The 14,467-nt window shown below is 42.4% G+C and overlaps 1 protein-coding gene across 2 annotated transcripts in view; it reads right to left on the minus strand.

Annotated features, from left to right (window-relative positions):
- Positions 1-14,467, minus strand: part of erbin (erbb2 interacting protein) — a 242,877-nt gene that overhangs the window by 105,105 nt on the left and 123,305 nt on the right. For both annotated transcript variants that reach the window (XM_080189380.1, XM_080189379.1), the window contains exons 4-5: positions 12,714-12,792; positions 2,021-2,110 (exon numbers count right to left, since the gene is read on the minus strand). In XM_080189380.1, coding sequence (XP_080045506.1) covers positions 2,021-2,110; positions 12,714-12,792 — 169 coding nt within the window. The remainder of the gene's footprint in view (positions 1-2,020; positions 2,111-12,713; positions 12,793-14,467) is intronic.

Genomic DNA, 14,467 nt, shown 5'->3' on the forward strand with positions numbered 1-14,467 from the left:
CACATTTAACTACCCACTACAGAAGTATTACATTTTTAAACCTGGCCACAAGAACTAGTTGTAAGCTAAGAGATGTTTCACAGCATTCAGTAACAAGCTACCAACATTAAACCTACAATGTTTATTTGAATCACATTGAACAATGCACAGTTGGCTCAGAGGGCAACTTCTATTGCTGGACAAAAAACAGAATACTGCACATGCTGGAACTCTGAAATAAAAACAGAAAATGCTGAAAACACTCAATACTCTGGGGCACTCATGAGTACCTAGTGGATTCAGCCACTGTTTTCCTTGTGCGATAACGATGCATCACCTTCACATGCATGCTTTCCAACTTTGAAAAAGCGCTCATTTGTAAGAGATTCAAAATAGAGACACAGAAAATAGAAGCAGCAGTTAGCCATTTGGCCCTTCGAGCCTGCTCCACCATCATGACTAATCATCAAATTCAATATCCTGATCCCCACCATATTCCCTTGATTGCTTTAACCACAAGAATTACATCTAATTTCTTCATGAAATCAGACACTTTGGCCTCAACTACTTTCTGTGGTAGTGAATTCCACTCTCATGGTGAAGAAATTTCTCCTCACTTCAGTCCTAAAAGGTTTTCCATTTATCCTCAAACTATGACCCCTAATTCTGGACTTGCCCACAACTGGGAACTCTCTTTCTGAATCTATCCTGTGTAATTTACCCTGTTAGAATTTTATAAACTTGTATGAGATCCCCTCTCACTCTTCTAAACTCCAGTGAATATCATCCTAACCGACGGAGTCTCTCCTTACATGATAGACCTGCCATCCTAGGAATCAGCCTGGTCAACCTTCACTGTATTCCTTCTTTAGCAAAACATTTTTGATCATACAAGGAACCCATCACACTTGCTTGATGTTAAAAGACTGAAACATGAAGAGGAAGGAAATGGACGGGTGGGGCAGGGGTGGTGGGTGGAGGAAGCAAATGTGGACAGAGAAGCAGAATATTGCTTCAGGTCGATGACCTTTCATCCAATCTGAGAAAAGTTAGAGATATAATTGGTTTTGAGGAAGAGATGGGTGGGGGGGAAAAAAAGAACAAAGAAGGGGTCTGTGATAGGTTGGCAAGAGACAGTGACAGAAGTGATACTTCTGAATCACCAGCCTTACAGGGTTAAAGGGAATGCTGACAGAGTAAGAAAATGTAATACTCCACCCTCTTCTTACAATAAGATCTCTGTCCTTAGCCTGCTCCAGTGAAGCTCAGCAAAAGCTTCAGTAATAGCATCTCATCTTTCGATTAGACACTTTAAAGCCTTCTGGACTCAACACAGAGATCCTTCCTGCTAGCAGGATCTTCCAGTCCCACCGAATGTGATCCCTACTGCAAGTTCCCCAGCAGTGCTGCTGGCAACCAATGCAAATGACCAATTTCGGTGGGGCTGGAAGATCTTGTTGGCGGACAATGGAAAGCTGCCTTCACTACCAGCAAACATACCCTGGGAGGGATGGATTCCCATCTGAGTTGAACTACTTCAAACTGGAAACTCAGTCTTCACCTACCATCCCCACTCCACCTGCCCCCCCTATTTTCTTTCCTTTCCACGTTTCAGTCTGTCTTTCTCTTATTTTAAGAAGTGTGATGGGCTCCTTGTATGAATAAAAATATTTTGATTCTATTACAAATCTACTTTTTCAAAGTGAAATGATCAACTGGGAAACATGCATGTGAGGATGATGCATCATTATCTCAAGGGGAAAAGTTGATGGAATCCACTGGGTTACTCATAGGCACCTCCGTCAGCCTCTCAGAGACCAAAAGGGGTATTGACTACTTTGCTCTTTGCCAAGTGATCATTTGAGAGAGAGAGAGAAGAAAGAAATGCAACAGCGGAGAGCGGTTTGACAGGGAGATATTACAACAATGAACAAACACACAATTCACAAAGTGGAGCTTCAATGGATTCAAAGTAAGCAGTTAATCCAGAAATGTCTGAACTGCTACTAAGACAAATTTGGGAAGAAAGTAGTTTGCTTACCTTCCAAAGTTTGCTGGCAAAAACTCCAAAAAGGCATCATTTAGGTAAAGTTGGGTCAGGTTCAGCAACTGTGTGAAGCCATCAGGAAGCCTAGAAGGGAAGAAAATAGAAACTATGTTCAACTTGCCAAACAGGTTCCAGTGGCAACTTTAATACAAGGTGAATTCTTCCATCCCACTCACCATGAGAATCGTAGCAGACGGGCGGGGGGGGTGGGGGTGGGGGGGGATACGGCGCGGGGAGTTATCCGGTTTTGGGGCAAGCGCAGCCAGAGAATCTCACCCAAGGTGCTGATACAATAGTCAAGCGAACATTTTTAACAAAAAAGAGGGGATAAGGGAAAATAGTTCAGCTGCACTTTCTTCAGATCTGGTGCCTGTCTTGGGATAACCAAATAGTTAGTAATACCCCATTTTATTTCATCCTGTTCGCAACCTCAACTGAAACTGGGCAGGACCTTACCTAGAATAGTACCGCATGTCATTACTTGATGCAGTAAATTTCCATTTCAATTACACTACCAATAGAGAGAGATGGAGGTGGATGACTATTCTCTAAAAGGTAGGAGAAAAGATTTCAGACAAAAGCAACAATTCCAAGTTTTGGATCACTGTGCCCTGAAGTTGGGTCATGAGAAAAACAAAGGCAGGAATTCTAGGTTACAAAGCAAGATGCAGTCAAAGCATGCTCCTATTGCACATCCATGTGTCAAAACTGACAATTTCTCCAGATGTGGAGATGCTGGCATTGGACTGGGGTAAACACAGTAAGAAGTCTGACAACACCAGGTTTAAGTCCAACCGATTTATTTAATAGTAAACTCACAAGCTCTCCATTCACCTGACGAAGAGGTTAACCTCAAAAGCTTGTGAGTTTACTGTCAAATAAATCGGTTGGACTTAAACCTGGTGTTGTCAGACTTCTTACTACAATTTCTCCAGACCAGAGACTCCATCTCCATATTTTCCAAATACTACTTTTTCCCATTAAGACCTTTGCATTCAGAAAATGACCAGCCAAGCCACTGACTTGTGGACTCGATTAGGACCAACTAAAGCGGATTTCAAGTTTAAAGTTTATTTATTAGTCTCACAAGTAGGCTTACATTAACACTGCGATGAAGTTACTATGACAATCCCCTAGTCGCCACAGTCCGGCGCCTGTTCGGGTACACTGAGGGAGAATTTAACATGACCAATGTGTGTAATCGGCACGTCTTTCGGACTGTGGGAGGAAACCTGAGCACTTGGAGGAAACCCATGCAGGCATGAGTGAATATGCAGACTCTGCACCAACAGTGACCCAAGCCAGGAATTGAATCCAGGTTCTGGGCGCTGTGAGGCAACAATGCTGGCCACTGTGCCACCCCATTTCTTTTGGAACAAAAGTGATGTGGAATGGTCAGGCACTAACAAAAAAAAACAATGATGGCAATGCTAGGCTTAAAATAAGACAACTAACTGGATAAGCTGAATGCCATTTTCTCATTTAAAAGCATACTGACATGGGCACAAGATTGGATTGATGACAGATAGTTTATAGTATAGAATACAACCACTGGCTCATCTTCAATAATTTAAATCTAATCATACTGTCCAGCCCTCTTCCCAATGATTCTGCATCTTCCTATATCTCAAATATTTTTCAATGTGCTCTTTAAAAATGCAATGGTTTCTGCATTCCCTCTGGCACAGCACAACTCGCTCTTTGAAGAAAATCCTCCACACTTTATCATGTTAAGTTATTAAGTTCCTGGTCATTGGCTCTCCATGCAGAGCAAATAACCATTTTCCATTCAGCCTTTCAAAATCTTACATAATGTTAGAAACTTCTTTTGAATCTCCCCTCACCTTATGTCCTCTAAAGTTAAAGTTTATTTATTAGTCACAAGTAAGGCTTACATTAACACTGCAATGCAGTTACTGTGAAATTCCCCAAGTCGCCACAGTCCGGCGCCTGTTCAGGTCAATGCACTTAACCAGCACTTCTTTCAGGAAGCACCTGGAGGAAACCCAAGCAGACACAGGGAGAATGTGCAAACTCCACACACACAGTGAGCCAAGCTGGGAATCGAACCCGGGTCCCTGGTGCTGTGAAGCCCACTGTACCTGGATTTTGAAAACACTACTCAGAATCTTTCCCCATATTTTGGTTAGCATTCATTTCTCAACACGTCACTAAAACAAATTATTTGGCCATTTTTTGAGAAGCTTGTTATGCCACAGGAGCCAGCAAGGCTAGCAAATATTGCACATGCACAAATGATCCCAAAATGGTGATGGTGAGTCATATTTTGAACAGCTGCAGCCCAACGAAGATGTTACTCCAAAAGCGCCATTAAGTAGGCATTTTCATGATTTGAACTCTACAACAGCGAAGGGACAGCAATGTAGTTCCAAGAAATTGGTGCTTCTCCATGCACCTGCCACCCATGTCCTTCCAGATAGTAGAACTTGCTTGTTTTACATGGTGCTGGCAAAGGAGCCGTGGTAAGTTGCAGCAGTGCATCTTAGATGGTTTCCACTGCTGTCACTGTGTGCTAACTTTTTAAAATGGATTCCTTCATGGGGTGTGGGTGTCGCTGGCTAGGTCAGCACTTATTGCCCAACCCTAATTATCCTTATGAAGGTGGTGGTGTGTCATCTCCTTGAACCACAGTAGTTCATGTATTGTAAGGTCATCCACAGTGCTCCAGGAGTTTGAAAGTGAAGGAACAGCAGGATCGCTCCAAGTTAGAATGGTGTGCAAATTGGAGGGAAACTTGTTTCCATTCATCTGCTGCCTTTGGACTTCTAGGTGGTAAACGTCACTGGTTTGGAAAGTGCATCCTTCCTACAGTGCATTTTGTAGATTATACTGTTGCCATTGTGCATTGGTGGAGGAGGGAGGGAGGGAATGGATCAGGTGCCAATCAGGTCAATTTTTTTTTAACACTGAACAGTGCCAAGCTTCTTGAGCGTTGTTGAAGCCGCACTCATTCAGGCAAGTCACAGAATCATAGAATCCTACAGTGCAGGAGTTGACCATTTGGTGCATCGAGTCTGCACCAACTACAATTCCACCCAGGCCCTAACCCCATAACCCTGTGCATTTACCCTAGCTAGCCCCTCTTGATACTGAAGGACAATTTTAGCATGGCCAATCCATCTAACCGCACATCTTTTGACTGTGGGAGGAAACTAGAGCGCTCAGAGGAAACCCACACTGACACAGGGAGTGTGCGCAAACTCCACACAGATGGTGCCAAGTCGGGAATCAAACCCAGGTCCCTGGCACTGTGAGGAAGCAATACTAACCAGTGTCCCATTGTGCCACCCCAAGTATGAAGTATTGCATCACTTGTACCTTGCAGATAGTGGATAGGCCTGGGCAATAGGGCAAGTTATTTGTCGCAGAATTCCCAGCTTCCGATCTGCTTTTGTGGCCACAGTAATTATACCATTATAGCACCACTTGGCAGTGCTATTGAACAGTGGAGAGAATGAATGTTTAAAGTGGTGGCTAGGGAATCAATCAAGCAGATTGTTCCCTCGTGGTGTACACAGCCAAAGTTTCTTGCACTTATTTAGGCAAGTGGAAATTATTTCACTGCACTCCTGATTTGTGCTCTGTAGGTAGCTGAAAGGCTGTGGGAAGTCATGAGATGAGTCCTTGAACTCAATGTCAACTGAATATCACGTCTCTGGCCTGCTCTTGTAGCACTGGCTGGTCTAATTAAGTTTCTCATCAATTGTAACCACCAGAATGTGGATGGTGAGGAATTCAGTGTTGGTCATATCACTGAATCTCAAGGGAGGTGATTAAAATCACTTGTGCAGGAGGTGATCACTGCCTGGCATTTGAGAGTTGCAGATGCTGCTTGTTACCTATCAGTCTAAATCTGGATACTGTTCAGGCCCTGTTGCATGCAGAGCCAGACTGGTTCATTATCCAAGGAACTATGGACAGAACTAACAGTGCAATCGTCAGTGAACATTTGCACTTGTGACCTCCAGGCAAAGTTTTGGCCATTAATGAAGCAGCTGAAGATAGTTGGATCTAGGACTCTACCCTAAGGAACTATGGCAATGAAACAATGTCCTTTGACTTAGATGGCCTCCAACAACAAAAATAAATTTTCCATCACCTTGTTGCTTTAAAACCTGTTTGAATGCAAATAAGCTGCCATGTTACCGTAGCATCTATACAGGAGTACTTAACAGGCTGAGAAACACTTTATGATTTGCTGAGGTCATCAAGGAAGTTTTGCAAATGTACATTTTCTTTATACATGTATCTCTCGATTGGACCCCAAACAATATTACCATCACATGTATTCACATCATAAGCTTTTTACCATCAGCTATTTACCATTTATATAGATGATCTGGAGGAGGGAACCGAGTGTATGGTGTCGAAATTTGCTGATGACACCAAGATTAGTGGAACGGCAAATTGCGCGGAGGGTGTGGAAAGTCTGCAGAAGGATCTAGATAGGCTGGGCGAATGGGCCAGGAAATGGCAAATGGAATTTAATGTTGGCAAGTGCGAGGTGGTCCACTTTGGTAGGAATAGTGGTAGGAAGGACTATTACTTACGTGGAGAAAAACTGCAGCAGGCGACGGTGCAGAGGGACCTCGGGGTCCTTGTGCATGAGTCGCAAAAACCCAGCTTGCAGGTGCAGCAGGTGGTCAGGAAGGCGAATGGGATGCTGGCCTTCATAGCGAGGGGGATTGAATATAAAAGTAGGGAGGTCTTGCTGCAGCTGTATAGGGCATTGGTGAGGCTGCAGCTGGAGTACTGTGTGCAGTTTTGGTCGCTGCACTTACACAAGGATATTTTGGCCTTGGAGGGAGTGCAGAGGAGGTTTACTGGGCTGATACCGGAGTTGAGGGGGTTGAGCTGTGAGGAGAGGCTGAATAAATTAGGCTTGTACTCGTTAGAGTTTAGAAGAATGAGGGGAGATCTCATTGAGACATATAAGATGATGAATGGGATGAATAGGATAGAGGTGGAGAGACTCTTCCCGCTCAGAAAGGACTAGGGGGCACAGCCTCAAGATAAAGGGGGGGCGGTTTAGAACGGAGTTGAGGAGGAACTTCTTCACTCAAAGGGTGGTGAATCTCTGGAATTCTCTGCCCGTTGAGGTGGTGGAGGCTGCCTCGCTAAATATTTTTAAGACGCGGGTTGATGGGTTTTGATAAGCGAGGGGATTAAGGGTTATGAGGAGAGGGCGGGAATGTGGAACTGAGACACGACAGATCAGCCATGATCTTACTGAATGGCGGGGCAGGCTCGAAGGGCTAGATGGCCTACTCCTGCTCCTATTTCTTATGTTCTTATATACCTACCAGCTCACCTTATATGCCTGCCAGCATTTGTGTAGTTTTTACAGTCCTGTCATTTGCCAAATCTGCTTTTGTTTTGTCAGCAAGTTTTGAAATTGCAAGTTCCATGTCCAATTCAAATCATTATATATTTTACATACACGTCAAATAAAGGTAACAAAAGCAAATGCTTCATATACATCACTTCCAACCCTTCACCAACTGAAAAAAAAACAGCCATTTACACTGTTTCCAGTCTACACAGTTTATACCCATGCTGCTGTATTTCTCTTAGGTTATTTAATTTTTTTCTTATTCGGTTCTTTAGAGACACATCATGTTAAGTTAATCAAACAGCATTTTCTTTTATCAAATCCATGTCAGCTGTCCTAGATTAACCCACCATATCTAAATGCTCATTAATTTGAACTTGAATCACGGTTTATAACTGTTTGCCCATAACTAACGTCAAGTGTACTGCTTTTCGCACAATTAACATGAAGTGTCCTGGTCTGTACTTAAGCTGTTCATTCATCATTTCCTCCTTGATTAAAGGGATTACTTTGGCTACACTCCAGTTCCACAGCACAATTTGTTAATTTGAAGGTTTAAAATTGTGGCCACTGCTTCCGCCATCTCCTCTGACTTCTATCAATAGCTTATGGTGCATGCCATCCAGATCACATGCCTTGTACTTGCCGTGTTCGTCTATTTGATTTTTTCCCCCACAAACAATTCCTTTTCAACCACGATCACAATCCTACAGCAGAAAAGGCCATTCAGTCCACTGTGCCAGTTCTGATTCTTTGAACAATCTGTGCAATCAATACCAATCTTTCCTCCACCATTCTTTTTCTGATAATCCTGCAAACTTTTCCTTTTAATTTACATCCAGTTCTGCTTTGGGAGTTAGAACTGAACCCATTCCCATCACCCTGTCAGATCCTGCATTCCAGATGACAATTCTGAAAAGACATTTTTGTACCTGTTGTCTGACACTTAACCAGAGAACAGGATTTAGGGTATCAAACCAGTAGGCAGTGGAAACTTTCCCTGATTTACTCCACCAGATACTTGGGTCTCTTCACACCACTGAAGTCACTCATTACCCGGAATCATTCTGGTAAATTTCCACTGCATCCTCTCAGAGGCCATAACACCCGTCCTAAAGTCTGGTGTCTAGAATGCTGTCACAGAGTTAACGAGTGATTTATACGTGATTTCTTTGATGAACAGTTTCCCTCTGTTACATCCATCTAAAGATCACACAATAGGCTTACCTGCAAAGTTAAAAACCGCGCGACGAAAGGGCAGGTGACGACAGCAAGATATGAAGCTCATTAGGTAACAGAAAATAATTAGTGAAATTTTTGCTTTGTCTAACAAGATAAATAATGGCCTATCCCTGAAGTCCATCATTGTATAAAGACTTTAAAAGGCCTACGTATTATTTCCATTCATTATTGGCAAAAGTGATCCCATATACTTTATAAACCACTTTTTCATTCTGCCCTGCTACCTTTAATAATTTGTGCACATATATCCCCAGGTCCCTCTGATCCTGCATCCCCTTAGAATCGCATCCTTTGTTTTATGTTAACTCCCCGCATTCTTTTTCCCAAATTTTATCAGTTCACACTTCTCCACATTAGATTTTATCTGTCACCCGAATGCCATTCCACCAGCCTGTCTATCCCCACTGTCTATCATTATCCCCCTCGCAGTTCACATTACTTTCAAGTCTTCTGCAAATTTTGAAGTGGTGACCTGTGCACCAAAGTCTCAGCCATTACTATACATCGAGAAAAGCATGGGTCCAGATCTGGCTCCTAGGGAAGGCCACTATTTATCTTGTGCTAGTCTAAACAAAAATTTCACTACTTTGTTTCCTGCCACCAGCAAACTTCATATCTTGCCACCATCACTTGCCACGTGTGTGTGTGTGTGTGTGTGTGTGCGTGCACGTATATATGCATGCACGTTCTCCCAGTGTCTGAGTGGGCTTCCTCTGGGCTCTTCAGTATCCTCCCACAGTCCAAACACACAACACCATGCTAAATTGCCCCTTCGCATCGGGGGATTTGCAGGGTAAATACGTAACGTTATGGGGATGCAACTGTGGTGTCTGTGAAGACTCAATGGGCCAAATGGCCTCCTTCTGCACTGTAGGGATTCTATGAAATGTCCTTTTTATCCTTCTGCCCTCATGGGATTGTCAGTACTGCATGAATTTCCACCTTTACTCCTCTTAGCATCTTTGGATGCAACCCACCCAGTCCTAATCAACTTAAAGGTTTCTCTGATCTTTTTGCCCTTTCAGTACATCACTTTGTTTTTGGCGCCATCTCAGCAAATTTAGAAGCAAAGCACTCATTTAGTACTTCAATCGTACCTTCTTCCGCCAGGCACAATTTCCCTTTTTGGTGACTCATTCGTTTTACCTCACCTCTTACTACTCTCTATTTTTAAGCCAATTGAAGACTTCATAGAACCCCTACAATGCATCGAGTCTGCACCAACTCTCCAACAGTGTATTTTACCTCAACCCACCCCCACCATATCCCCGTAACCCCTAGTATTTAATCCGCTGATCCCCCTAACCTCTGCCTGCTTCCTCTTATTCTTTAGTCACACAGGGAGCTCTGATTTTTTTTTAAAAAAAATCATTGGAATTACCTCAATATTACCAGAATATCCTCCACTTTAAGCAGCCCATTATTCCTTGATAGCTGTTTCTGCCAAGTTTTCTTCACGAAGCTATACTTTGAATATATTTTTGGCCTATCCACTTCACATTTGAGGGTATCCCGCTTGTTAATCTTTGTGCCTCATAAATTTATGTCATATTCCCACTTTATCAACAAGCAATGTTTGGGAACTACAAGTCCCAACGGGCCTCAGGAATTTCCGTGCATGCACAGATCAACAGTGGATAGCGTATGCACAGTTGCCAGGGACAAGTTCTTAGAGCATCTTCATGATGAAGAAAACGGAACAAAAACCTCATCACAGGACCCAGGAGTGGCGTGCCAAAGCAGAGAGGAGTCCCTGAGTGGGGACAGAGAGAAGTCATAAAAAGCGAACCTAGGGAGAAGGGAGAGGAAGAGGAAAAGGAAGAGGACCCATAGAGAGAAAACAAAACAGGCAGGGAACGATTGGGAGATGGCCACCAGCTTGTACCACCATGCAGCAGAAAGAAGAAAGAGGTTCCAAAAAAAACGGAAGTGCTGCAGTAGGCAGGCTTCAAATAGTGAGGGCTCTGGAGAAACCCTAGAGATCAGAGAAAGAACAGCAGGTTGGTGATTCCATGCTGGGATAAAGGTGACTCTTTGGAGGTTCTGCTCAGCATGGCTGAAAAGCCAGGGTTGTGCTTGTGAGCTAGTGCTAGAATGTAAATTCACAAATCCAGGGGATCAGTGTCTCAGTAAGATGAGACTGAAACCCTCCGAGGTGAGCAGTTGTTGGCACAGTCTGAGTAGGGACATTTTTGGAAGGAAATCCCATGCTAGCTCTTCAGAAGGAAAGAATGAAGACTCACTGACCCTCAGAGAAACAGACTTTCAACAAAGAATAGTTGACTCAAGAGTTTACAGACATGTGGATGGTTGCTGAGAAATCCATGGGATCTGAGTTGGTTGTATCTGCCTTTTATTTTACAGTGCAGTGTGTTTGAACATTTATCTGATAATTCAATGTGCTCTAACATTCAAAATTGACATGAGGTACAAGACATTGCAAATTGTTTTATCTTTTTAACCTTGTTTACTGAAGTTTATTTTGTTTGTACAAGACGAGTGTGGAATAAGAACAAAGCAAAAAACATTACAGCACAGGAACAGGCCCTTTGGCCCTCCAAGTCTGCACCGACCATGCTGCCCGACTGAACTAAAACCGCCATCCTTTCTAGGAACCATAGCCCTTTATTCCCATTCTATTCACATATTTGTTCAGATGCCCCTTGAAAATCATTATTGCACATGTTTCCACTACCTCCCCAGCAGCAAGTTGCAGGCACCTACCATCCTCTCTGTAAAAAAAACTTACCTTGTACATCTCCTTTAAACCTTGCCCCTCGCACCTTAAACCTATGCCCCCTAGTAATTGATTCTTTCACCCAGGGAAAAAGTTGCTGACTACCCAGCTTCTGAATCTTGTGCCTGTTTCCCTTAGTAAAATGTCTTAAATCTCATACATTGCCTACCTTACAAAAAAAAACTTACTGACCCCCAACTGGACCATGACAACAACTTGAAAGCCTGATCCAGAGTCATAAGTTGTAACCAAATATAACGCCCAAAGCACTGGAGGGAACAAAAAGTATTCGCACGCAGAATTGAGAATGAGGAAGGAAGGCTTCATAAAAACTTAGTCCATTTTTAGAAACTAAAATTCTGTGACCATGCTAATACCAGAGGGTTACCAGTAGCCAGAAACTGAACTGGACTAACCACATAAATACTGTGTCTACAAGATTAAGTCAGAGGCTGGGAATTTTGCAGAGAATAACTCACCCCCTGACTCCTCAAAGCCATTACCATCGGCAGGTCACAAGTCAGGAGTGTGATGGAATATTTTCCACTTGCCTGGAGGAGCACAGCTCCAACTTCACTCAAACTCTCAACCAAGCAGGACAGCCATTTGATTGGCACCCCATCCACTACCTTTAATATTCAGTCCTTCCACCATCAGCACACAGTAACAGCCGTGTGTGTCATCTACAAAAAGCAGTGCAACAATTCACCTGGATTCCTGGACACTACCTTCCAAACCTGCAACTTCTCCAACCCAGAAGAACAAGGGCAGCAGGTACATTGGAACTGACCACTAGCAAGCTCCCCTCCAAGCCACTCACGACCCTGACTTGGAACTATATCGCTATTCCTATGCTGGTCACTAGGTCGAGATCCTGGGACTCCCTTCCTAACAGCACTATGATTGATTTGGTTTATTGTCGCATGTTCTGGGATAGTGTGGGTGTTCCTGCAACACATGGACTGCAGCAGTTCACCAACTTCTCTAGGGCAATTAGGGATGAACAATGAATGTTTGCCCAGCCAGCGATGTCCAAATCCTTCAGCAAATCAAAAAAGATGACAAACAAGTCAAAGACTTAAATATTGTTTATATTTTTGTAGATATCTTACATTCCCTCAATACAACTTTAAACTTCTGCAAAGGGCATCTTAGAGATTTCAAGTACAGCATGTTCTAACTCAATAATCTGCAAGCATCAAGTGGATAATAGGCAAGGTGTCTGAAATATAAATAATTTTAGCAGAATCGATCTTCCAAACTGGCATCAAAACAAATAAAATGCCAATATGTACACAGAAGTTAACTGTTGATCATAAATGAATCGACTGGAGGAAAAGTCAGTGGAAACTTACTTTGATATAGGATTTACACTGGCCTCAACCACAGATAGGACCTTGCAGTTTTTGATATTTTCTGGAAATTCTTGAATCCCTGAAAGACACACAAGATTTTGTTTTATATATGTAATCATTACATTCATTAATTTCTCTGTGAAATGAAAGATGGACTCAGCAAAACAAAACAAAGACGTACTGTGGCTATAAATAAATGCCACAGATAAATCTAGAGTGACTTTCTAACTTCCTTCAGGCACTTTTTATTTCAGTTTAGTCTGAAATGTGTTTACCACTTTTACAAAGCATAGACGTGCTTACATTGTAATAAATCCTGCCTGACTTTAAAAAGCAAATCTAACTGATTAAACTACTGTAATCTTGTTCTTGCAGCCATTTACACAAGGAAAGCGGCATTCCTCTTGATGCACAGTACAATACAAAATGACCAGACCTCATTAAGCCAAGAAACAATCTTGCTTGTGGTGTGAGTTACAGCACTATTGATGCTCAACCTATCAAATAAGAACATTATGTCACCCGTATTTTTGATAACACATGAAACTTAGTAGACTCAGAGTCATAGAGATTACAGTATGGAAACAGGCCCTTTAACTCAACTTGTTCATGCTGCCCCTTTTATTAACCCCTAAGCTAGTCCGAATTGCCCGTGTTTGGCCGATATCCCCCAACACCCATTTTACCCATGTAACTGTCTAAACGCTTTTTAAAAGACAAAATTGTACCCACTCCTACTACCACCTTTGGCAGCTTGTTCCAGACACTGTCCACCCACTGTGAAAAAATTGCCTCTCTGGACCCTTTTGTATCTCTCCCCTTAAACTTATCTCCTTTAGTTTTAGACTCCCCTACCTTTGGAAAAGATATTGACTATCTAGCTGAGCTATACCCCTCATTATTTTACAGACCTCTACAAGATCACCCCTCAATGTCCTATGCTCCAGAGGAAAAAAGTCCCAATCTATCCAGCTTCTCCTTATAGCTCAAACCATCAAGTCCCGGTAGCATCCTAGTAAATCTTTTCTGCAATCTTTCTAGTTTAATAATATCCTTTCTATAATAGGGTGACCAGAACTGTACACAGTAATCCTAATTCCACACAATGTTTCATTACAGACAATTGTAACACACAAACGGAAACGTGTTTAAATTCAACAAGTTTGATTAGCCTATCAGACAACTAACCCATTCAAATTCTAAATTGTGTTATTGCAAAATGATTCAGTATCATTGCAAGTAAGCTCCAAACAACCTAAAATAGGAACATTCAAAGCCACAATTCACTTGCCAACAATTTATCGGTTTATCATTGAAAACAACTTCCAAAAGAAATATTGTGATGTGATTGGTGAAGCCACGAGTTATGGTAACCAAATAATTAAATGTACTTTTGTGGTTCATAAGTCTTTGGGGGTCTTGTTGTGTGTTTGGTTTTCCAATAAAAATTGCAAATCAGCTGATCAAGTTCGGAATTTGAGTTTTTCCCCAGTGTGCAGATGAATGGAAGCCAAGTATTTACAGATGAGAATTTCTGTTTCACATTGCCTGTTCTGAGCTCTGAAGGGCAGAAACTAGTACTGCAGACCAGAAGGTCAGCTTTCTTTGCTTACTATTACCATCATGACCTGGTTAGAGTATTACAATGTAGCATGCTGCTGGTACACATATTTGTGTGACATGAAGGGCTGGCTTGTGGACGATCCAGTTAGGACTACTGAAAATGCATTTTCACTACATAGCTTTTGATTTAA

The sequence above is a fragment of the Carcharhinus amblyrhynchos genome, chromosome 5 (genome assembly GCF_965287045.1).
Source record: "Carcharhinus amblyrhynchos chromosome 5, sCarAmb.v2.hapA, whole genome shotgun sequence".
Taxonomy (NCBI): Eukaryota; Metazoa; Chordata; class Chondrichthyes; order Carcharhiniformes; family Carcharhinidae; genus Carcharhinus; species Carcharhinus amblyrhynchos.